The following is a 24,011-nucleotide window of genomic DNA, read 5'->3' on the forward strand; positions in this document are numbered from 1 at the left end:
AAAAGGCAATGCTTTATCATTAACGTATCTTTTAATCAAACTGCAGCTGAGTTGTAATGTGCTGCAAGAGGTGTAAGTCATGTAGTGGTTGTCCATTAAGCTGCATGTTGATCATCAGGCTTGTCTTTAGGTCAAAAATGTTCAGTTTGAGGAGGCCAGAATAAAGCTCCTATTCCAACACCAGGGTCAAATGTGGGTATGTCAGCTTGTTCTGCACATGCTCCCGTCCTGTCCTCAGCAGAGGCATTTGATCATTTGTCCTCTGGTCTCCCCCTCAGATCATGTGCCTTCTGTATTTGGCTTGTCCTCCGTGGCTGTGTTTTCTTTAGATGAATCTGAGGGGTAAACAGTGTTGATTAGTTTGATTTGCAGTAGAGAGATAAACACAAGAGAACTGACATCCACAGGCTATAGAGCTTCAACAATAGATACCTACAGGAGGAAAATCAAATGGATGCGCAGTTGCGCACATTCACGTGTTTTATTAAATGAAATTTGCAATTGCCAAATATATGATGTGTCACTCTAGCGAAGGGCGGGAGCAGTGAACACACGGGTAAGTAGGAGATAAACAGCCCGAACAACAGCAATAAACAGCAGACATAAGAAAACAAGTGAGGGAGAATGAAAAAGCCAAGCAAAACAAGTAAACAACACAGCACAGCCATGAGAAGGGAAATAACAATAATTCAAATTAATAATTTATTGACATGCATAAACAATAATGTTACTACCCGTTGACAACCATGGACAACCTAAATTTGTTTGTGTGTGTGTGTCTATGTTCTCCGTCTGGGTGTGTGGGTATATAAGCCTGTCATGGGTTGAAAGAGTGGGACGCCACAACAGCCCCAGCAGCCAGGGCACCCTGCAACCCTCCCAGAGCGCAAAGGACTCAAGACCACATGTCCCAGGAAAAGCCCCGCCCGCCCCAAGGGAGAACAGCAGAGAGCCGTGCCGAAAGTCCCCCAGCCCAGCCTTCCAGTTCATGAGTATAGTTTTCTTGCCGATGCACAGGGCAGTGAGAAGCATGTATGATGCTCCAGTACAGCACGCAGAGTGATGGGGAAACGGGGATGGGGTACCTTAACCAAAATGATAGGTCTTCACATATCTTCTGCTAGAACTTTTGGACAGGTACACTTAACCACATAGCATGCATGTAACTATCAGAGATGTTGCCTGAACAGTTCAGACACGTTTGACTGAATAAGACCTATTCTGAACACACTTTGTTCTGTATAGTCTGTTCTGTGGAGAGTTTTATACTGTATGAGTTGCATATTGGGATTTTTAATCATTCTAAAAGTATTTAGTCAAGTAGTTTTGGTCAGGACCACTGTATAGATCTGTGTCTCACTTGAAGAATGGGAGAGAGATTGAACCATCTGTTTTCAACAGTAACATGTTTATCTTTGATAATAGCATTGGGGGCGAGAGTTTAAGAAAGTCTGTTATCATTGGAGGTAGATCTAAGTCCATTTTGTTATACTTAAATCTTGCCCGAATTATGGATTTAAACTGTTGATTTTCAAGAAATGTATAATTGCTAATTCCATATTGTGCCACTACATCCTGGAATGGAATAAGGTCACTACCCTGGATGACATGCTCTAGATTTTTTTTAATCTCTTTATCATACCACAATGGGGAATTTAATGTTTTCTCATTTAGGATGATGTCAGGATTGTTCCAGATTGGAGTAAGTCTGCATGGGATAGGTGAAGACCCAGATATTTTGAGAAATTCCCACCAGGCTGCCAGGGAAGTGCTTATGTTAATGCTTTTAAAGCCGGCATAATGTTTGATACTGGAGCTGATGAATGGCATATCGGAAATTATATTTTCCTTACAGAATGTTTGTTCTATGTTCATCCATGAGTTGTCCAGTGGGCTCTGATTGATCCATTTTGAGGTATATTGTAGTCAGTTGGCCAGGAAGTAATGAGAAAAAATTGGTAGTTCTAAACCAACACAATAGTTCAGCCATGACAGTTCTGACAGCCTGGAGGAAATATTGACACCCAGGTATTTAGTATGTGTGGAAATCACACATTGCAGGTAAAATTATGGATTTACTCCAATTTAAGAACTAGTCTGAGGTGGAAGAGAAGTTTGTGAGTTTAGGAGGAAATGTAATACATCGTCTGCATAAAGGCTTATCTTGTGGTTTACATTTTCTGTTTGAATTTCTTTAATATTTTTATTTTGTCTGATAGCAGCTGCTAGTACTGACAGAAGCTCTTGGGGAACTGTATAATGTTTTAATCCAGTCCATGAAGGATTGTCCAAATCCAAATTTATATAAAGTAGTGAATAGAAATTTCCCATTCACCCTACTAAATGCTTTCTCTGCATCTAAAGAGAATATCCAAATCTATATTGTCCTGATTGTTCCTCACTACTAAATATTTCACGGTCGATTGTTTGTGGTATTATAACAAAGTGGAAGCGACTGGGAACAACAAACTCAGCCACAGAGTGCCTCACATGCTGAGGCACACAGTGCGCAGAAGTCGCCAACTTTCAGTCAATTTGGATTAGCTCTAGAATGGGGCGTAGAGAGCTTCATGGAATGGGTTTCCATGGCCAAGCAATTGCATCCAAGCCTTACATCACCAAGAGCAATGCAAAGTGTCGGATGCAGTGGTGTAAAGCATGTCGCCACTGGACACTAGAGCAGTGGAGACGTGTTCTCTGAAGTGACAAATCATACTTCTCTGTCTGGCAAGCCGATGGACGAGTCTGGGTTTGGCGGTTGCCAGGAGAACGGTACTTGCCTGACTGCATTGTGCCAACTGTAAAGTTTGGTGGAGGGGGGATTAGGTGTTGGGTTGTTTTTCAAGGGTTGGCTTTGGCCCCTTAGTTCCAGTGAAAGGAACTGTTAATGCTTCAGCATACCAAGACATTTTGGACAATTTCATGCTCCAAACTTTGTAGAAACAGTTTGGGAATGGCCCCTTCCTGTTCCAACATGACTGCGCACCGGTGCACAAAGCAAGGTCCATAAAGACATGGATGAGCGAGTTTGGTGTGGAGAACTTGACTGACCTGCACAGAGTCCTGACCCTAACCTGATAGAACACCTTTGGGATGAATTAGAGCGGAGAATCCTGACCTCACAAATACACTTCTAGAAAAATTGTATAAAATTCCCATAAACACACTCTAAACCTTGTGGAAAGACTTCCCAGAAGAGTTGAACTGTTGTGGGCCAACTCCATATTAAAACCTACAGATTAAGAATGGGATGTTATTAACCTTCTTAAAGGTAGGTGACCCAAAAGTTTTGGCAATATAGTGTAAGTATTTATAAAATTCTCTGAAAGGTATTATTTATTTCTTCTGGGTTTCAGTCATATTCCCAGCTGAGTCTTTTGTGGAAGAAGTTATTTTTTCATTATTCACTTGGCAAGGAATCTGCTGGATTTATCACCATGTTTAAAGTTCTCCAAGTGTAGTTTTTGCAACTGCAACTGAGTCTTTTTATCAATAATTTCTTTTAATTCAAGTTTTCATTTTCTCAGCTCTTTCAACATACGTTCCTGTGGGGAGGCAGACTGGGCAGCTTCTAATGTCTATTTTTCTTTCTAGCTCTTTTTTTTCCTCGGCTGTTCCGCCAGTGTATGAATGTGTGTGAATGTTAGTTTCTGTTTGAGCACTTAGGCTCAGTGAATGAATGTGTGTGAATGTTGGTTTCTGTTTGAGCACTTAGGCTCAGTGAATGAATGTGTGTGAATGTTGGTTTCTGTTTGAGCACTTAGGCTCAGTGTATGAATGTGTGTGACTGGTGAATGCAGATGTAGTGTAAAAGTGCTTTGAGTGGTCGAAAAGACTAGAAAGGCGCTATACAAGTACGGAACATTTACATACTTATAATTTAAAATACAAGTAAAGTAAAATAAATAAATATTAGGTGCCTTCTTTTTCTAAGTTTTCAATGTCGTAGTGTTTTCTGTTTTGTTACTTTGGTTGCTGCACACATCAGAACTGTAGGACTGCCCTACAAAGGCAGAGCAGTAGTTACAGAGCCTGTTGACATAATACATATTTTATGCTATAGAAGAAGCTGTACTGGATTGTTATTCCCAAAGTGTGTTACTGGAATTTCATTCACTTTCTCCATACTGTATGTGTCTACCTGATGTGTGTTTACCTGTGTGGCAGTTTCTGTGGATGTGCTGGACATAGAGGAACAGCAGGAAAAGGCTGAAGCCCATGAATGACGCTATTGTAGAAGACAACAGAAAGGCATAACTGCCCTGACTGTGGATCACCTGCAGGAAGAAATACAAACACACACACACACACACACACACACACACTCTTTGGGTTTCTAATCTCTCACAACTCTGCAATCAACAGATTGCCATTTTGCCACAGAACAGGTTTTAATGGCAGCTTCATTTATTCAGACACAGCAAGTCCAACAACCGAGGTCGAGGTCAGTGTTTCCACACAAACAATAACCCAGTGCGTTTAATACATGCAAGCTGACAGCAGTGCAGGTAGACGCTCCCCTGGTGTCCCGGATTGTGGACTGTCTCACTGGTCTGCCATAGTATGTTAGACTGCAGGGCTACATATGTGACACACAGGGCACGGTCTGGTCACCTTTTCTGTTCACACACTACACCTCGGACTTCAGATACAACTCCACATCAATGAAGGGAAGGAGGGGGAGTACAGAGGTATAGTGGACTCATTTGTTGAGTGGTGTGGGCTGAACCACCTGTAGCCTAACACTGGTACGACTAGGGCTGGACAATAAAACAATAACAATAATTATCGCAATTTTTTTTTTTCAATAACAATATAACAAATGTTCAATAAATGTTGGATTTTATTCACTTGAATCATACACGAATTATGATATTTTTTTTATTAAGATGTTTACTGAAAAGACTGAAAAAAACTTTTACTTAATTTACGCATGCATATTTGTTGACAAAGATTTTATCATAATTGTTTTGAATGTTCTACCTCAGATTTGTGAAGTTATCCACTGTTTGGCATCAAGTGTTTGTTCTGACCATGAACAAGAGTTTAAACCACAATTAACCATCAGGTTTCTTCAACTTTCACTCAGGAACAAAAATCTGCCTTTAAACTTGAAAAAAAGGATTTGATAACTTATCATGATAATTACTGATATCGAAAGATATGAAACTTTTTATTGTGATAACATTTTTGGCCATATCGTCCAGCCCTAGGTATGACAAAGGGGTTTGTGGTGCTGGGAAACACCCTCATGCCTATTTCCATCCAGGGAGCGTATGTGAACACTGTTCAGGACTACCTGGGACTATACCTGGACAACAAGCCAGATTGGGTTCCGGTTATACAATATCTGCAGTACCATGCCGAGGATGTTCTACCAGTCTGCAGTGGCCAGTGCTGTGGTGTGCTGGGACAGCAGGGTGAGGGCAGTCGATGCCAAGAGAATCAACAAGCTCATCAGGAAGCTGCGGAGCATCAGACACTGACTCTCAACCTCTCCATGATGTGATGGTCATGGAGGAGCACCTTCAGCAGCAGAGTGTTACCACCACGATGCACAACAGGAAATCCTTCCTGTGGCAATCAAACTTTATAACTCATCTCCTCGTGTGGAGAAACGGACAGCAAACGCATGGGGTGCTGAGGTGGTTCCAGCCTCCGCTTCAGCTGCTTTGTTTAATCTTTCTATCTGGATTACTTTGTCGATTACAATCATTAAAACTCTCTGATTTACGAGAAATAATGGGACATTATGTGCCATATCATGGACATAATAATTTAACATTCTAAATTAACCTTATGCACTTCCCTCTCTGTGATATTTGACGCCACTTCTGATACACATCTACATGCAGCCCATCAAGTATGACCTCACTGTTAACCTAATTATATTTGTAAGGATTTCGTATATTTTATATTTGGACCTTATTGATAATTTATATTTTACAGTTGCACTAATATATCAAAAGAAACAAGCAATATGCAGAAATAACCCTAATAAGAATCATGTAAAAATATGAAATGTGTAAGCATTGGTTTGAATTTCATCATTACTGTAAATAAAATGACATTCAAGAAGAAAGGTCACTCCTGAAAAATGTCTTACAGATCCAACAAGCACCTGCAGCATCATCTCTCCTGTGCTGGCACTGGTCACCAGGACAGTTGTGGCACAACCTTTAACACACAAGGGATAGGCAGTAATTATTTACAGTTACAGAGGAGTAAAAATGACAAATACATTGAATAAGAAATAGGTATGTACTGCAGTTTTCCCCATCGACACTTACTAGTGGTGTACAAAGCTAAGTTAATTGCTACACCCGCTACTTATGTTGGCTAGCTCCAAGATATTTAGCTTTTGCAAACAAATAGACACAGAAACAGAGATCAGAAGTAGATTTGTAGAGATATATTTCTCACAGCTAGCTAACATCAGTATCAGGTGTAACAATACAAGTCAGCTCAGGTCAATGCAAATAAATAAAAGTTGAAATGCAGAAATACATAAATACATGTAGTTCCTGATTCATTACCAACACTGATCTTTCTATTATTAATAATTATTAATTTAATTATTTATCTATGATTTCAGCTTTTGTTTATTCTATTTACTAATATCCATATAAAAATGTAATCTACATGCTTTTTGATGAAGAAGTCATTCTTGGTTTTCCACATGCAGCATGTGACTTCCAAGTTGAGTTAATGCTGAGAGAGAGTGTGTGTAAGTGTACCTTTGTAGTCTAGTAGGTCCTCTGTATAGGCCAGCATGGAGGGGAATACACTGCTGATGCACAGTCCCAACACACAAGTACCGATGAAGAGAAACACACAGCTGGTGTAGAAGATCATCAACAGGCACTGCACCAATATGACACCCACCTGAAAGAAACACAGTGAGTAAGAGGATGACCACGACTTAACTGATGTCTGGATCTGCAGTAAACATCCAACTGACCACTGCTACTTGCTCTCGAAAGGAAACAGTGAGCCAGTGAATTAGAATTAACATCTGTTATCCACTGGAGCACCTGCTTAGATGAGGCTGATGTTAGCACAACCTCTGGCCTCAGTGGCGTTGTCGTGATCTAGGAATTTCAGCGCCAAGTCAAGTTGCACCTCCTGATTGAGTCTACTGCTGCGGTGAGTCGACCGGGTGCTGTTTTGGGCTGTGGCAGCTCACCTGCCCTGACAAAAGCGATTTCCCTCTGGCTGTGGACATACTTGTTGATGGCACAGAGCCTACGCGTACCCCATCTGATGACCTTTTTTTCCATCACGCTGACCCTAGCAGTCCCTTACGTACTCACCGACGCGGAAAGTATAAGCTTTGCTTTACAGATGTCAGCCCAGGACATCTTCCTCTCTAGCGCACGCTCCCATCTTGTCCATGCTCCCTGCTGCCGCATGCCCACCATACTGCTGGTCTGTTCCTCCTCAACACCTGCCTGCACTTCCTCCAGGACTAGATGGCATTTGTCGTAGCGAGGTTGTAAGTAGCTCCCAATCCCACCGGTCACGTCATCAACGTGCCCCCCAAAAAAACAGCAAAGGACAGAAGATTTCTCCAATAGGCAAATGGTATGGTGTGGGAGGAAACCAATGTGAACGCAGGGAGAGCATGCCATGTCAGCACAGACAGTGTCAGTTATTTCCCCAATATAAATGTGTTCCTATGGAAACACATGTAGGAAGAAACGGAGAAAGGTCCGATTTAGCAGCTGTAACCATTACAGCTTCCGGTCTACCTGACCCCAAAAAAACAGAAACACGTGAAAAATCACAAAGCAAATTCTCTCAGCAAAACTGCCTGTGTTCATCCAAGACCACAAAGGTTCAGGAGTTATGTGCCCTACATGGATGTGTTGCAGGAAATCTATGAACACATGTAGGAAGAAACAGACAAAGTTCAGCAGCTGTAACCATGGATATGATGTGTCCCTTAAACACAGCTCTCCGGCTGCTGAAACCCAGGATCGAACAAGGGACCTTTAGATCTTCAGACTAAACCTGAGAGCCAAACCAGTGTTAATGTTATCCCTCTGTGCTGTTTACCTTTGACACCACTAGAGGGAAGAGCTCTGTAACAGTTGCTGCTGGTGCTGACTAGACATCAGGCACCTAAATGTATTTCATGATCCAACCACTACCTTTAGTTTAAATAGCTTATAGATAATGTAGTGTTTCATCTTAAGAATGAATAAATGATTTAGGAATTCTATCTAAAAATGAGAATGTGTTGAAATGACATGACTTGAAGAATAAGAAATGAATGGAGACAAAGTGTTATTTATAGACACAGAGTCTGTGGGCTGTCATTAAATGAGCACGGACTATGTTGGGTTTCAGTTCAAAATCTTATTGATTCAAAAGAGTAAATGAGAGAAACAGGCAGACAAAGACAAATAGGGACAATACTCTGCTGCCTTTACTTAGTGTCTAAATCAAGTGATGAGAACCGCAAAGCAGTTTAGTTGGCTTAAAGATTCTGTTGTCTGTATACCTAACTAATCCTCATCCAAATGATAAGACTGTCATGTGCATTCCCACCCTGTTCCAATATTTGGTTAGAACAATTATTTTACTGCTGTGCATGAGCTATATTGTTTTTACCAGAAATGACTGCTCAGTGTGACACACATCAATGTGGGAACAACATAAAACCTGATGTTCACCTGTTGAGCTGTTTTTTCATTGTCAACTACTGTAGGGTGGCTTTATCCTTTAAATGTGTCCTCATACCAGACTGAAGGTGAGCAGCCTGGGCGGTGTGTATCTGTAGGACAGGTAGATGAAAGCCAGTCTTCCCACTGTGATGGAGGCCCAGAATATACTGTCCAGACAGCCTGCAGTCTTATGACCCATCAGCAGAGGAGGGGACACTGCGTAGGTGTAGACAAAGCCAGCGTAGGAGCCCTGAAGGACAAGAAACATTTCTTTGATTTAATGAGTTTGCCACTGTGTCTGTTTGTTAAGCTGTGGTCAACAACTTCAGCCTGTCAAATCAGCACTATTCAAAGTATGCCAAAATATTAGCAGTTCCTGTTAGCAGTGTACCTACGGATGTACAGACGTCACTGGGTTACTTTGATACTGAAAAAATGTATGAACTCATGATTCTCAGGCAAGTTTTGCAAGACAGTGTTTTTCTATGATTTCTTCTATGATGATATTCCAGACATTTATACACAATAGACATCAGACATCCTCCGAAAAGTGTAACACACTGAACTTCAAAAATATGTGCATCATGTTTGTTTTGACAGAGTTACACATTTCCCCATATTTTTGACAGAGTATAGAGTTAAATGTTCATATATATAACAGGAAGTCTCACTATAATCCCATCAGTGATGAAGAGGATGGCCCCTCCCAGAGTGTGGAGGATGAAGAAAGTAGCAGGGCGACCCCGGAGTTTGGCAGGGTTACAGCAACCAAACCACCTCCCGTGACCTGGATAGAAAAGAATGCTGAAAGGTCAGTCATTTGAATGGAGTGGTCACAAACACACACACATACATGCATTACCTTGACCACTGGACAGAGAGTCTCTGCTGAGCAGACGTGGACTGCTGCTGGAGCAAGGCAGCAGTCTCTCGTGGTACATCAATGTGAGCACTGCTGCTGGCACAGGGAGCTGCCAAGACACACACACACACACACACACACACACACACACACACACAAAAGGCTATTGTTAATTTAGTTAACAGTCAACACTTCTTGTCAGCTGATTCAAATTGTGACCCTCCCCTCACAAATGTAGAATCCCACTGTCTTATCTCGCTTTCTGCTTGAAACAGATCCAATGAAAACAGAAACCCTGTGGTTTCTCTGCTGAGGTGGGAGCTTATCACCTTATCTGAGAGGCTATGTTCAAGCTTATATCTGCCATCTGAAGAAATGCAAACAATTCTGAAAAGGACAAAACTGAATAAATTCTAGTGGCTCTGAAGAGCACATTTCATCAGTCTTGGCTGTGGATAGTGTTGATAGTGCTGTGGATAACACAACTCTAACTGGTACCGCTTAGTACAAACGTATTGGTCCTTACAGAAATGATTGGCAAAACTACAAAAACAAGACCCAGCTGTGACAAACTGTAACCATCTTTTAGTACTGTACATGGCAAAGCATGCAAACTGGACAGAGAAAATATTGGTATAGTTTAGAAAAAGACGCTCCTGGCAATCTGTCATATATGTCTTGAGTTATCTTTACACATTTCACACAGCTGCAGCTGGTTTCACTTCATCTACAATGCCAACCAGCAGAGTCATTTACATTCATCAATACTAAACATTTGAGCCATTCCTGTATATTAAATAGATTACTTCTACTGGCATGCATAGTATACATTTCATATGACACATGTAATATTGAAGTGAACTCACATTGATGAGAGCCATGATCCAGAAGGCGTACGACACCCTGGTGATGACTACTCCCTCGGTGTGCAGAGGATACTGAGAGATGTTGTGAAGCCCTGCTCCGTGCCCGGCCAGGCTGCTGCGAAGGTGCTGCAGGTCCGGAGAGGAGGATGAGTTTGCGGTCCAGTTTGCACCCACGACACAGCTGTCTTCTGCCAGGAAAGGATCAGCCACCAGTGGACTGACCAGTGCTCCCAGGCCTATGAAGAAATGCAAGCCCTGGGGCGAGACAAGAACATAGATCCAATGTGAGAAGCTAGCAAGAGACAACTAGACCCCCCAGGCCTCCCTCCAAAGCCACTCCCCCAGTGTGCACGGGCAGTGTGCACATTTCATTTGGACAGAATGAATTGACGGGCTTATTACAGTCCTGCTTTCTATGGTTTCTTTACTTCATGAATAAAGTCAATGAAACAGAATTAACTCTTATTATACAGTACACTCACGCTGACATCCTTAGCTGCTTCCTCTCAAACATACAACACAAACTAACACATTCACAGCCCCCCCACCCCACCTGCAGGAAGATGGCGGAGTCCTTCTGGTACAGCTTCACCAGCTGCAGGTTGGCGATGGTGTCAATAACCCCCATAGCTTTGCCAGCCAGCGCCATGGCGATGGATAACAGCATCACGTGGTTACATAGAGGTATGATGGCAAACACGAGCGAGATGATGAGAGTGCAGGAGAGGAGGGCTGACAGCGAGGACAGGAGTCTGGAGAACACCCACAGCATTACGCAGTGTATTTAATACATTTGAGGCTGAGTTTGGGTTTGAGTGAGTGCATTTTCAACACGTTCTTCACCTCTCCTTACAAATACTATTCTTATGAAACTAGTCAGCAATTGAGCTCAACAGTACTGTGAAACAGGAGTTTTACGGTTTGTTGTTGTTGAAGTAAAGTCACCTTGATAGTCTGCTGCTCCACTAACTTTTATTTACCCAGTGAGTTTATCACAGGTGTCCAGCAGCAGTACTCCTCTACATTATCTTCACCTTGTATTCACCTTCTTTCCTGCCAGCTTTCCACTCTCCTTTTAACCTTGTCCTAGATAACTTTTAGTTTGCTGAGGGGACATTTCACCCACAGCCTGTGATACAGGACTAAAAAGCATTAAGTTGAGTGGTTGCAATCTTTAGTGGCAATCAGAGGGTATAAATGAGTGGATGATAAATAAATCATAAATAAATAAAATTGAACTGTACCGAACATTCGCTTTTTATTGTAATTAACCTTTTTGTGCTGCTGTAAACCTGTATCTAGGAAGAAAAGAGCATTTCTCCCTAAGATTTGATATTGGATTTTACAAAAGAGTATATGAATTGTGAAATAAACACTTTTAAAGCTGTGTTAGATACGGTTAAATACGGTCTATAGGACTCAGTCTTTCCAAAGGTACAAGGCATTGCATCACTCTGAGTTATACACTCCTTCACTTCAGCCAGCATGGGATTCTTGGCCATGCTAGCGGCGTGGCTCTAGGGATGGCAGTGTTGATCAGTCGGCCCACTACTTTAGTCCAGAATGAAATATCTCAACTAATATTTCATGGGTTGCCATGACATTTTGTACAAACATTTATTGTCCCCAGACGATGAATGACTTTTCCGCTGACTTTTCAACCAGACTCACCATAAGATTGACATTTTAGGTTTTGAGTGAAATGTCTCAAGAACTACTGGATTGTCATGAAATTTGCTACACACATTAAACATGCCTCAGGATGAATTGTTTCTGTGAATTTAACAGAAAGCTGATGTGTGACTAAGGAGAGATATTATTTTCAGTACTGACTGTGGTGGCAGAAAATTTATCTGTCTTATATTCATGCTGATAATTTATCTTTAATTTGATTTAATATATCTAATACGGTGTACTTATATCATCTTCTCTGACATTATACTGTCCACTGGGACATGTCAGAAAAAGACAACGGTTTGTTGAAATCCAGTTATTTGTTCAGTTCTGCACAGGGAAATGTACTACTTCCACGACACCAAGCTAAGATAATATATAAAATAATGGTTTAACATGTATCAGACACCTGTCCCTATCCACTTCACACACTCATCTGCACATCAGGTCATGGTTCACTGCTGCTTAGTATGTGAGGTGAGGCACAGACCTGACATTTGAATTTTGCAGATTTGTCAGTCAAATTTAAAACACAATCAACTTGTGTAGAACTCAAATGAACAAACTGTAATAAAGCTCCAATAAGAGAAATCTAAATAGACATATAATATAGATATTATCACAGATGAAAATCCATTGTGTCCAGCCTCTGAATCTTCATTTTCTGAAGTGAGCAGAGCTCTTAAACATTTCCCAGTATTAATTATGTTTATAAGCAATTCTCCTAAAATGAGGAAAAGTCATAAAGTAAGATTTTGTTAGGTATGTGTTTAAAGGGGTCCTCAGTATCCTAAACATAACATATAACCATTGTTATGTCCTAATAGAGATTCTCTAGGGAGACTGGATTCCTTCAGATATGATAAGGGCCACAAACTCACTGTTGACAATCACCAACACAGTGTCAGGCGCATATTTCAGAGACTGCACTGTTGTTTTGTAGTATTGTCATGTTTAATATCCTACGGGGAAAGATCCCACCCAGTGCTCACTAACCGCACTCACGTCCTCTTGAAGAGTCCTCCCATGCTGCTGCCCACCATCAGGAAGAACTGCTGGGTGAAGAACACCCAGGTGATCTGCTGCAGGGTGGACTGGGTCTGACACCTCAGGTCCAGGATGGTGGGTCCAAGGAAGGCGATGCACAGACCGAAGCTAAAGAACACACTCCAGTAGGTGAGAGTTTGAGGCCAGTGGCGCTTAAACAGCGTCCAGATCCGCTCGTCCAGCAGCTTCATGTCGGTCCTTCAGATGACGCTAAACAGCTGCTCTTGCATTCAGTCTGAGCTCCGTCAGGACCAACTGCAAAAACTGCCAAAGGACAAAGTCAACACAGCTCTATGAGTCAGCCTGGGCACCAGCCCGGGTAACAGGTTAGTGCCAGGCATGCTACTGACAGACGTGGCGCTGCTTGGCTGAAATCCCAATGTCCCTAATGTCCCGCCCACTTTCTGATTGGTATCTGTTCAGTTTTTCACCGGTGCACAATGACCGGGTCAGTGGGGGAATTAGTACCAAATACTCCAAAGTACAGAAGTGTAGCTAGCCTCTGAGTCTGTAGGTGAAAACACTGACCGTTTTATTTACAGCTGAAAACCAGATGGATGCTGATGTGGGACTTTTGTTTGTAAAAACAATTTTTGAATGTATTCCCTGGGTAAAACCCCAGATCTACTTTAAACACAGCGGTATAAACCCCACATTGTTACCATAGTAGGCTCTGTCCCTTTATGGGATAGTGTTTTCATAGTTTGTTTGGAATGTCCTTCGCTCAACACGAGGTGAGACCGAGACATATTAACCTGTTGCTTTTATTTAGCATTGAGAGACGTCACGTTTCTAAAAGGGATGATTGGGTGGGGGCGGGGCGAGCAGAGGAGTTGGAGGAGCAGAGAGAAACGGGAGAAGTAGATGTGAGAGTGGCGAATAGCCACAAACCAAGACGAGTTTTATTTTTTGGGCCCATTAGAGTAACTAATTATAAATAAATTACCCTAAGTTAAGTGTCCCTGAGTTTCCCTCAGTAGTTTTAAAGGTGCAGCCTGACATATCAGTTTTACAGTTTCTGGGGATAGAAGTGGACTGGTGTATGTTTTGGTTTGTTAAGGTAATTTAAGAGACGTCAATTAGAAACCTAAAGGTGACTTATTTCATTTTATTATTTTTTAACTATATTTTTAAAACTTTGGTAAATAAATACTGTCATTTCATATGATTTACCCCTTTATCAGTGTTATAAATAGACACAATTTGAAGCAGAGGATTAACAAAAGCTTGAAAATTACGCATCTGCTTGTTCCTAGAGTATAAAACAGTTGAAAGCAGCACAACCAATAGCCCACTATAGAGTGCAGATTACTGAAAAGAACCCAGGGCGCTGTATCTCATGCTAGCTGATACTGAGAAAGTTCTACATGAAAGTAATTTTTAAAACTGTGAATTATTAAAGTCAAGATACATAGACTGTTTTATTATAGTCATATATTATAGGTTCATTTCTTATTTTTTCTTGCTGTATTTATTTGTATAATTAGTGAAACAATATATTTTACAACATTGATTTGTTTTATATTTTGAGTGATCATCACAATAACACAGACATCTCCAACCCCAGCTGGTTGTGGCAGATGCCCCCTACTCTGAGCCATGGTTCTGCTCGAGGTTTCTGCCTCTTAAAAGAGAGTTTTTCTTTGCCTGTGTCGCCAAGTGCTTGCTCATGTTGGGAATTGTTGGGTCTCTGTAAATAATAGTACAAAGAGTAAGGTATAGACCTGCTCTATAGTAAAAGCGCTATGAGATAACCTTTGTTCTGAATTGGCGCTATATAAATAAAATAAAATTGAATTGAATCTCATTACCTCTCAGTGCTGTGTTGGTTTCAGTCAGCATCTTTCTTTCTACAGGGTTTCTGCGGGTCTTAAAAAGTCTTAAATTTCAAAATCAAAATTTAAGGCCTTAATTCACTGAAGTTTGTGTTCTAGGTCTTAAATAATTTTTATCAGGTCTTAATTTCCCAACATCCATGTGGCGCTACCTCTAATGCTCATTGAAATGATCCCACAATGCTTTAGAATGTTTTTTCCTCCCACGGTGTTGTAGTTCTTTCTTTCTCTAGTCCAAGGGCCTTTCTCAATCTGTCTTCTTGTGTTCTTGTGAAACCTTTTTGTGCCCCAAGTACTGTCCCAATACACAAGTTTGCATTTTGGCAAGAACGGTTAAAAATCCTGGAGGAGGATGCATCGGTTGGTAACTTGTGTGAACTTGACGGCAGAGATATCCCAGCATTCATTTCGGCATTCAAGCGAGGGGCTGAAAGAAACTGAGAGGCCAACAGAACGTTTTGTACTATTTTCGTACATTATTTGATCACTAAATCCACTTCTGAGAAGGTTTGTGGCGAGAAATCAACTGTGTAGATGTCGAATATTGGCAGTTTACTTAAAATGACGGCAAATCGAAATGTGTCCGCAACAGTCAGCGGGGGAAGCTAACGAGCCAGCCAGCAGGGGGAGCTAACGAGCCAGCCAGCAGGGGGAACTAACGAGCCGGCCGGCCAGATCAGATCACAGAGCCCTCAGACACGCAGACCGCTACAGCCAACAGAGCAGAGGAAAAGATGATACAACAAATAATTGCTGTTATTCTGTCATTACATTCTGAGTAATTTTGTAAGATTTTAACTTAAATCAAGAGACTTCTTGATAATGTACAGAAAAATGGTGATGTACAATGATCAGAAATAGGACGAAAGGGAACTGTCTTTTCTTTATTATTATTATATTAGACATGACATTGCTAGTGTACAGTAGAGTTGTGGTCACAGTATTTGCTTTTATTTTATATAATTTTTTATGTGCAAATATATCATGGTAAGTTCAAACCTACAGTAAACCCGATTATGAGCTTTTTGTTTTCGGGGATAAAGCCTGGCTGTTAATAATAATCAGAGCGATGCAGGCGGCCTCTGTGCTGGGGGTATTGTGCCAGCAAGAACGCATCGTCTCAAACCGTCAACAGCATTTTGTGTGCTCGTGACATTGCAAGTTCATTCTTCCAAGAACGACTAGCAAGAACATTCTCCCCAAGAAGTCCATTCTTTGCATTCTTGGTTTTGAGAAACCAAACCCCTAATCCAAATATAATTTGCTGTATTTCGACTACAAACACCAACATGCAGCTGTCCTGTTATTACTGCCAGTCTCTTTTGGGTTTTAATGCACACAGATATCAAACGGATTTATTGTTCAGCTGTACGAAAGTGCAAACTTTGTGACTCTTCCCCGCCGCTCTCTGTCTCTCTCCCTGTCTGCTCCCCTGAATTTCTCTATCAGCAGTAGGTTATATTTTATAATGTCGCCAAAAAGACACAGAAATCGTCTTTTTTTGTGGATATTTTTGAAGAGGCACTGGCATTGACAAAGATGTGACAGAACCAACCATCGCTGACCTGGTAAACATCTTTCGTACTCACATGGGGCAGCAGCAAGCCTGTGAGGCCAAATGGGAGCAGGAAGCAACCAGGCAAGAGAATAGGTTCAAGGCACTTCAACACCAGTACAGTCTTCTGCAATTGGAGGTTCAAGCAAGGACCTCACCTGCTTCTGGGTCCTCCTCTCCCCAGCAGAATACCCAGGGTAATGGAGCCCAGGTCAGTTCACCATCTCAGGTAGCTTATCCACCAAGAGCCCTCCAGCAGGGTGACTCTCAGTATGGTCAGTCTCATTCACACTTCTTTAAAGAGCCTAAGCTTCAAAAATTAACTGATGCAGATGATACTGAACATTTCCTTTTTACCTTTGAAAGAATAGCAGTGGCCAAAAGAAAACTGGGGCTTTCGACTTATTCCATTGTTGACGGGTAAGGCTAGAAGTGACTATGTACACATAGATTTTGACGAATCTCGAAGTTAAATGTGCCATTCTCAAGAAATATGATATTAACCCTAAATCATATTGGCAGAGATTTAGATCTCTTAATGTGGAACCTGATGAGACCCCAAAAGGGCTCTATGTGAGACTTAAGGAGCTTATGGGAAATGGGTTCAACCAAGAAAAAAACTGTTGATGATATTGGTGAAATTATTATTATTGAGCAATACTTGCGTATGCTGTCCCCTGAGCTGCAGGTTTGGATCAAAGAGCATGACCCACGGACTGCGGCAGAGGCTGCTTCATTAGCAGATGTGTTGTAGCTGCACGCCATAAAAATCCCTCCTGGTTTGCAAGTCCTGGAAGGCTTCAAAGGACTGTCAGAAACCTGCCTTGGCTGAGCAATGCCCACGATCACCAATAAGTAAGACACCTGTGAAGGACAATCAGCCACTTGCTCATGGTTCCGGTAAAAGTTTTAAAAAATTGGTTTGTTATGTATGTGGGCAAGAGGGGCACACAAAGCCAGCTTGTCCACAGAATCCAGTAAAACTTACACAGATGTGCTATGCACCCCGGAAGAAATGTGAGCCTGGGCTGCAGGTGAGGCAATACCTTAAAGAGACATCGATCGAAATTAATGGTCAGAACCTGAGGGCACTTATTGACACTGGAAGTAATCAAACACTAGTGCATAGACGTCATGTGACCCTATAATAGTCCCTATTTGTTGTGTCCATGGGGATGAAAAACCTTATCCAACTGCTGATGTGTATGTTAAAGTGCAAGGGCAGACTTACCTGCTAAATGTTGGTGTCACTGATAATCTGCCTTTCATGATTTGCCAGTGCTTCTTGATCTGATACAGCAGAGTTCCATCTGCAAAATGGCCTTGACCTGGCTCGGGCACGGGCATCAACATTGCACTCAGGTGAGACAAATTGCACTATACGTTCTCTGCCTTTTTATGATGCCTAGGTTGAGGCCGAGCCAGGAAAGTCTCACAAGTCTCGTAGGCAAAGACGGCAGGAAAACCCTTGAGAGGTCAACCCCTGAGCTGCCCATGGGTTTCTAATTACCTGTGAACATGGTGCAACTGCAGCAAGAAGATGTTAGTTTAGCTGACTACATCCAAAGAGCAAAGGCAAATGAAGGGAGAACTGATTTGGAGCACGGGTTGGAAGGATATATCTTACAGAACGGTCTCCTTTACTATCAACATAGATCAAGAAACCAGCTGGTGGTTCCTAAAGTAGTTAGAGAATCAGTACTTGCTTTAGGTCACTCTATTCCCTGGGCAGGCCACCTAGGGAAACATAAAACAACAGCTCGTATCCACCGCTATTTTCATTGGCCTGGTTTACGTAAAGATGTAGCCCAGTTCTGCCAGAGTTGTCCTCAGGCCAGCAACCTCAACGAAACGTCCAACCAGAGCTCCCCTCCAGCCTCTACCAGTGATCAATACACCATTTGAACGTCTTGGAATGGATTTTGTTGGCCCAGTGGAGAGAAGTAAGTCAGGAAACAGATTTATGCTTGTCGGTACAGATTATGCTACCCAGAAGTGTTTCCCCTGAAGTCAGTTAAAGCAAAGGCGGTAGCATCTTGCCTGGTTCAGTTCTTTTCAAGGGTTGGGTTTCCCAAGGAGATACTCAACGACCAAGGCACCAACTTTATGTCTAAGCTGCTGAAGGATGTGTATCAGTTGCTGGGAATCAAAGGTTTGAGAACTACACCTTATCATCCACAAACTGATGGGCTGACTGAACGGTTTAATTAGACACTCAAACAGATGCTCTGTAAGTTTGTTGATGACACTGGCTCTGATTGGGACCAGTGGTTGCCTTACCTTCTGTTTGCCTACAGAGAAATGCCACAAGCTTCCACTGGGTTTTCACCATTCGAGCTGCTATTCGGTCATGAGGTGAGGGGGGCCTTTGACCCTCCTGAAAGAAATGTGGGAGGGACCCTCAAGTGAGAAAGAACCCCTTAATGTTGTTTCTTATGTTCTTCAGATGAGGGAGAAACTGGAGAAAAGGACTGCGCTGGCACAGGAGCACATGGCAGCTTCCCAGTTCAAGCAGAAGGCTTGGTATGACGGGTTGGCGAAAGAAGTTTTGAGCCTGGTCAGAAGGTGCTGGTGATGCTGCCTACACAGGAGAGCAAGCTTCTGGCTAAATGGGAAGGACCCTTTGAAGTAACTAGAAAGATCAGCCCTACCACATATGAAAGGTCGGAGTCATCCAAGGATCCTGCACATCAACCTGCTGAAGGAATGGATTCCTAGACTGGAGGAAAATCCTGTGGAGAGACCTAGCGTGATGTTCATCCGGAGTGTGGGGGATGAGGAGGTGGAAGAGCAGTATTTGCCAGTGCCTAATCTGGATCACCTCACAGAAGCCCAGCAGTCACAGGTGAGGTCTCTTTTTATACCAGAAGTCTTTCAGGAAAACCCTGGTCATACTGTCAACACTGGTAGAGCATGACATTGTGTTGAAGAAAGATGCCCCTGTTAGACGTTTGAGTTACAGGATTCCTGAGCGCCTACTTGGCCCACTGGAAAAGGAAATTGCTCTGATGCTGTCTCTTGGAATCATCGAGCCCTCAAGTGAGTGGTGTAATCCTGTTGTCTTGGTACCTAAAAAGGATGGCACAATCAGGATTTGCATTGATTTCAGATATCTGAATGCCATTTCCAAATTTGACTCCTATCCAACACCCCACATTGATGACCTGATTGAACACTTAGGCAAGGCAAAGTACTTCACTACCATTGATCTGTGCAAAGGCTACTGGCAGGTCCCGTTAGCCCAGTCGTGCCGTGAATTAACGGCCTTCAAAACCCCCAGGGGACTTTGGGTTGCATGGGGCCCCTGCCACTTTCCAGAGGCTTGTTGATAGAGTTCTGGGTGGCATGTCAGATTTCGCCTTGGCCTACCTGGATGACATTGTCGTTTATAGTAACACATGGGAAGAACATCTAAAACACCTTAAAGTTGTCTTCGAGTGTCTCCATGCTGCAGGACTCACAGTTAATGCTGCCAAGTGTACCTTTGCCAAAGCAGAAACTAAGTACCTGGGCCATGTCATTGGAGGAGGGGTCATCAAACCACAGGTGCAGACCATGGCACCTGTGTTTGGCTTTGCCACTGTGGCTGGTTGTTCGTCCCAACTCGTTTTGTTTGTTTCCTGCGCTATATTGCTACTAAGTTTGTCAACAAACGTTGTGTCTACTGCATGGGTGTACGATCGCCAAACAATGGTGTTGATCCGATCCTCCATGGCGGAGTGCGGTGACGGATGTACCTGGAATGGTACAGGTGAGTTTGCAACCCCGTTCGTACATCCGACTGCAACCGCTGTGTGTTTGCGGCAGGGAGAGGGCCTAATACGACCTATAAATAGATAGCAGAGAAAGCGAGGAAAAAGGGCAGGGAGGCAGGTTCATCTGAAAAAACTCTTGAAGCTGGGGGTCTTTGACAGCGACACCAGACCTTCATGTCTTCATTCTGTCTTCCCTGACGTCCCCAGGACTCTGGTCCCGGTACCCTAGAGAAACCCTACCACTGGTCGTGGTGTGTGTTCCGCATCTGAGGTCGCTGCCGCAAGCCTCTTTCTCTGCTTCAGATGTTCCTGCACCGCTCAGGAAGGGTCTGATAAATGCCCGTTCAATTGAAAACAAGTCTCTTTTGCTCACTGATTTATTTACCTTCAAGAACATGGACGTCTTGTTGCTCACGGAGACTTGGCAACGGGATATGGAATACTATCACTTGAATGAGCTCTGTCCTGTGGACTGTACTTTTATCAGCACACCAAGACTCACAGGCCGTGGTTTTTAAAAAACATTTTATCTACCAGTCAATGAGCACTGGCACGTACTCGTCTTTTGAACTACAGATGACTAAGGTTGGTCGTTCAAATACATTTTATTGTATTTTAGTCTACTGGCCACCTGGGCCAATGGCCTCTTTTCTTACTGATTTTTCTGAATTCTTATCATCCATTATTAAGCTGGACAGAGTGATCATTGTTGGCATTTTAATATTTATGTGGATGATGATACTTGCAAAAATGCTTCTGAATTTCTAAATGTTACTGAATCTTTTAACTTCACTCAGCATGTCTCTGGTCCTACACACAGCAAGGGACATACGCTCGATCTTGTTCTTTCTCATGGTTTAAACATTAATAATGTTTGCATCGAAGATGTATTTGTTAGTGATCACAAATGCATCTTATTTGATCTTGTTTGTGATGAGGTTCCTCTGCCTGCTAAATGAGCGTCCTGCTCACGTTTGATTAACCAGCTTACTGTTGAGAAATTTTCAGCTGCGTTTGACGCAAGTTCGGTTCTTATTTCGAATGACGCGGACGCTTGTGCACAGGCGTTTAATGATCACTGCACCCGGCTGTTGGACAAAGTGGTGCCTCTTAATACTAGAGAAATTTCCTCTGTTAATACATCCCCGTGGATGAATGACGCCATTCGCAGCTTGAGGCATGTCTGTCAGAGAACTGAGCGTTTATGGAAAGCGACTCAGCTACAAGCCCACCGCCTACATCTTAAAGAGCACTTAATAGACTTAAACGGAATGATCAAGGATGCTAGATCCTCTTATTTTACTAACCTGATATCTGCCTGTAAAAAAAAATCCTAAAGCTCTGTTTGAGACCAATAACACTGCTATATGTATTGTCCCTGTGTTTTGAAATGTTGACTGTAACAACTTTTTGTCTCACTTTGTGGACAAGGTTAGAGCTGTCAGGCAGACATTGTTCCATCAGCAAACCCCCATATAGTTAAACATCACAGACTTTCAATACTGGACTCCTTCTGCCCCATTACCCTGAATGACATCATTAAGTTAGTAGGCATGATGAAACCTTCACAAAGCCCTGTTGATATTTTACCCACATCTTTGCTTTTAAAATCCATACATCTACTTGGCCCATGTTTGGTTTCAATTTTAAACTTATCTCTTCAGCTGGGCCAGGTCCCCAGCTGTTTCAAGCATGCGGTTGTTCAGCCTATCTTGAAAAAGAACAATCTTGATGCAGCTTCATTTAGAAACTATAAGCCTATTTCTAAATTGCCTTTTCTTTCGAAAATTCTAGAAAAGATTGTTGCAAACCAGCTAATTAATGTTTTGGATTCCCATAATATCTTTGATAAATTTCAGTCTGGTTTTCTTAAAAACCATTCAACTGAGACTGCCCTCCTTAGGGTCTCAAATGATATTTTGATGGCTGCTGATGGGGGTGATGTTCTGTGCTGGTCCTATTAGATTTCAGTGCAGCGTTTGATACTGTTGATCACTACACTCTGATTGATCGACTGAAAACGTCTGTGGACATTACTGGATCAGCTTTGAACTGGTTTTCCTCCTATCTCTCTGACCGGAGTTTCTCTGCGTCCATAGGAACATATATGTCAGACTCTGCTCCTTTTTCTTGTGGTGTGCCGCAAGGTTCTGTGCTCGGCCCCCTGCTGTTCAGTCTGTATATGCTTCCTCTTGGAAAGATTATTGGTAGCTTTGAAGAAATATCTTATCATTGTTATGCTGATGACATCCAATTATATTTATCTTTTAGTCCTCATAGGCTAGACAAACTGTCTGTGTTGCACAATTGCTTAGCCTCCATTAACAAATGGATGGACAACTTTTTGCAACTAAATACAGACAAAACTGAGGTGTTGATTTTTGCCCCAGACAACACTACCCCTAAAATAGGCAGGCCCTTGGGGCTCTATCATCCTCTGACGGTAATGTTGTGCGAAATCTGGGTGTCATTTTTGATAAATCTATGTGTTTTAACAGTCATGTCAAATCTGTGGTTCGTTCCTGTTTTTTCCATCTCAGGAACATTGCTAAGATTAGATCTATGGTTTCTAAAGAAGAGATGGAGATGCTTGTTCATGCTTTTATTTCTTCTCGTCTGGATTATTGCAATGAACTGTACACTTGTCTAAACAAATCCTCCATAGACCGACTGCAAGTTGTGCAGAATGCAGCTGCAAGGCTTTTGTCTAAAACTAACAAGAAATCGCACATTACTCCTGTGCTTAAGGCTCATCATTGGCTTCCGATTGGTTTTAGAGTACATTTAAAAATTTTAACCATTACTTACAGAGCCATGCATGGTCAAGCTCCCTCCCTTACATCCAGGATCTGTTGCATGCACACATTTCTGGTCGCTCTCTGAGGTCTTCAGGCCAAGACCTTTTAACTGTTCCCAGAACACATTATAAAACAAGAGGTGATCGTGCTTTCTGTGTGGTGGCTCCAAAGTTCTGGAACGCTTTCCCTTTAGCCTTGAGAGCCTTGGATTCTGTGGAAACTTTTAGAAAACACCTTAAGACACATCTTTTTAGACAAGCTTTTAACTAGCCATATAGTTTTGTATTTTAAGTGTTGTTGTTGTTATTGTTTTATTTTATTCCAATTTTTTTTTTACTGTGAAGCACTTTGTGACCCCTCTTGTCTGTGAAGGGTGCTATATAAATAAAGTTTACTTACTTACTTACTTACAGTCTTGCCCACTCCCACAAACAAGAACCCAGCTCAAGTCCTTCGTCGGTATGTCAGGTTGGTACCACAAATTCATACCTAACTCTCTACCACAGCAGCTGTGCTTACAGATATGACCATTCCCAAAAGCCCAATCAGCTCTGTTGGACAGAAGAGGTGGAAACGGCCTACAAAGACATCCAGCAGTCACTTCTGCAAGCAGCGATCCTGTGTTGTACTGCCCAGACTTCAAACTCACGCAGACTCACGCTTCAGTCCATGGGCTTGGTGCTGTGTTCCTTCAAGACCCAGAAGGGTCCCGTCAGCCAGTGGCGTATGTGAGTAGAAAACTATACCCAAGGGAGGTGAGTTATTCCACAGTGGAGAAGGAGTGTCTAGTGATCAAATGGGCTTTGGACTCTCTCAAATATTACCTCTTGGGGAGGGAATTTACCCTTGAGGTGGACCATAAGGCACTGAAGTGGCTGGATTGGATCAAGGATACAAACAGCCGAATAACCCGTTGGTACCTGGCCATGCAACCTTATAAGTTCGAAGTA

At 42.3% G+C, this 24,011-nt stretch overlaps 1 protein-coding gene across 1 annotated transcript; it reads right to left on the reverse strand.

The window, feature by feature from the left end:
- Positions 1-12: 12 nt before the first annotated feature.
- mfsd4aa (major facilitator superfamily domain containing 4Aa) lies at positions 13-13,309 on the reverse strand. The gene is made up of 10 exons (XM_038695813.1): positions 13,077-13,309; positions 10,951-11,149; positions 10,398-10,652; positions 9,532-9,640; positions 9,341-9,456; positions 8,746-8,919; positions 6,738-6,885; positions 6,107-6,177; positions 4,157-4,277; positions 13-335 (listed from the first exon to the last, which is right to left on the reverse strand). Exons 1-10 carry the CDS (start codon positions 13,307-13,309, stop codon positions 280-282), a joined length of 1,482 nt encoding a protein of 493 aa, XP_038551741.1. The 3' UTR covers positions 13-279.
- Positions 13,310-24,011: the final 10,702 nt, after the last annotated feature.

This window comes from Micropterus salmoides, unplaced genomic scaffold (genome assembly GCF_014851395.1).
Source record: "Micropterus salmoides isolate LMB-PRFRI ecotype aquatic unplaced genomic scaffold, ASM1485139v1 Ms_hic_scaffold_4, whole genome shotgun sequence".
Taxonomy (NCBI): domain Eukaryota; kingdom Metazoa; phylum Chordata; class Actinopteri; order Centrarchiformes; family Centrarchidae; genus Micropterus; species Micropterus salmoides.

Bases quoted from the DNA above. Each gene is read 5' to 3' on its own strand.
- mfsd4aa (XM_038695813.1), bottom strand. From the start codon at position 13,309: ATGAAGCTGCTGGACGAGCGGATCTGGACGCTGTTTAAGCGCCACTGG. The intron at 11,150-13,076 runs GTGAGTGCGGTT...GGTGTTCTCCAG, and splicing joins GGAGGACTCTTCAAGAGGAC to ACTCCTGTCCTCGCTGTCAG. The intron at 8,920-9,340 runs GTGAGACTTCCT...CTTGTCCTTCAG, and splicing joins TCATCACTGATGGGATTATA to GGCTCCTACGCTGGCTTTGT.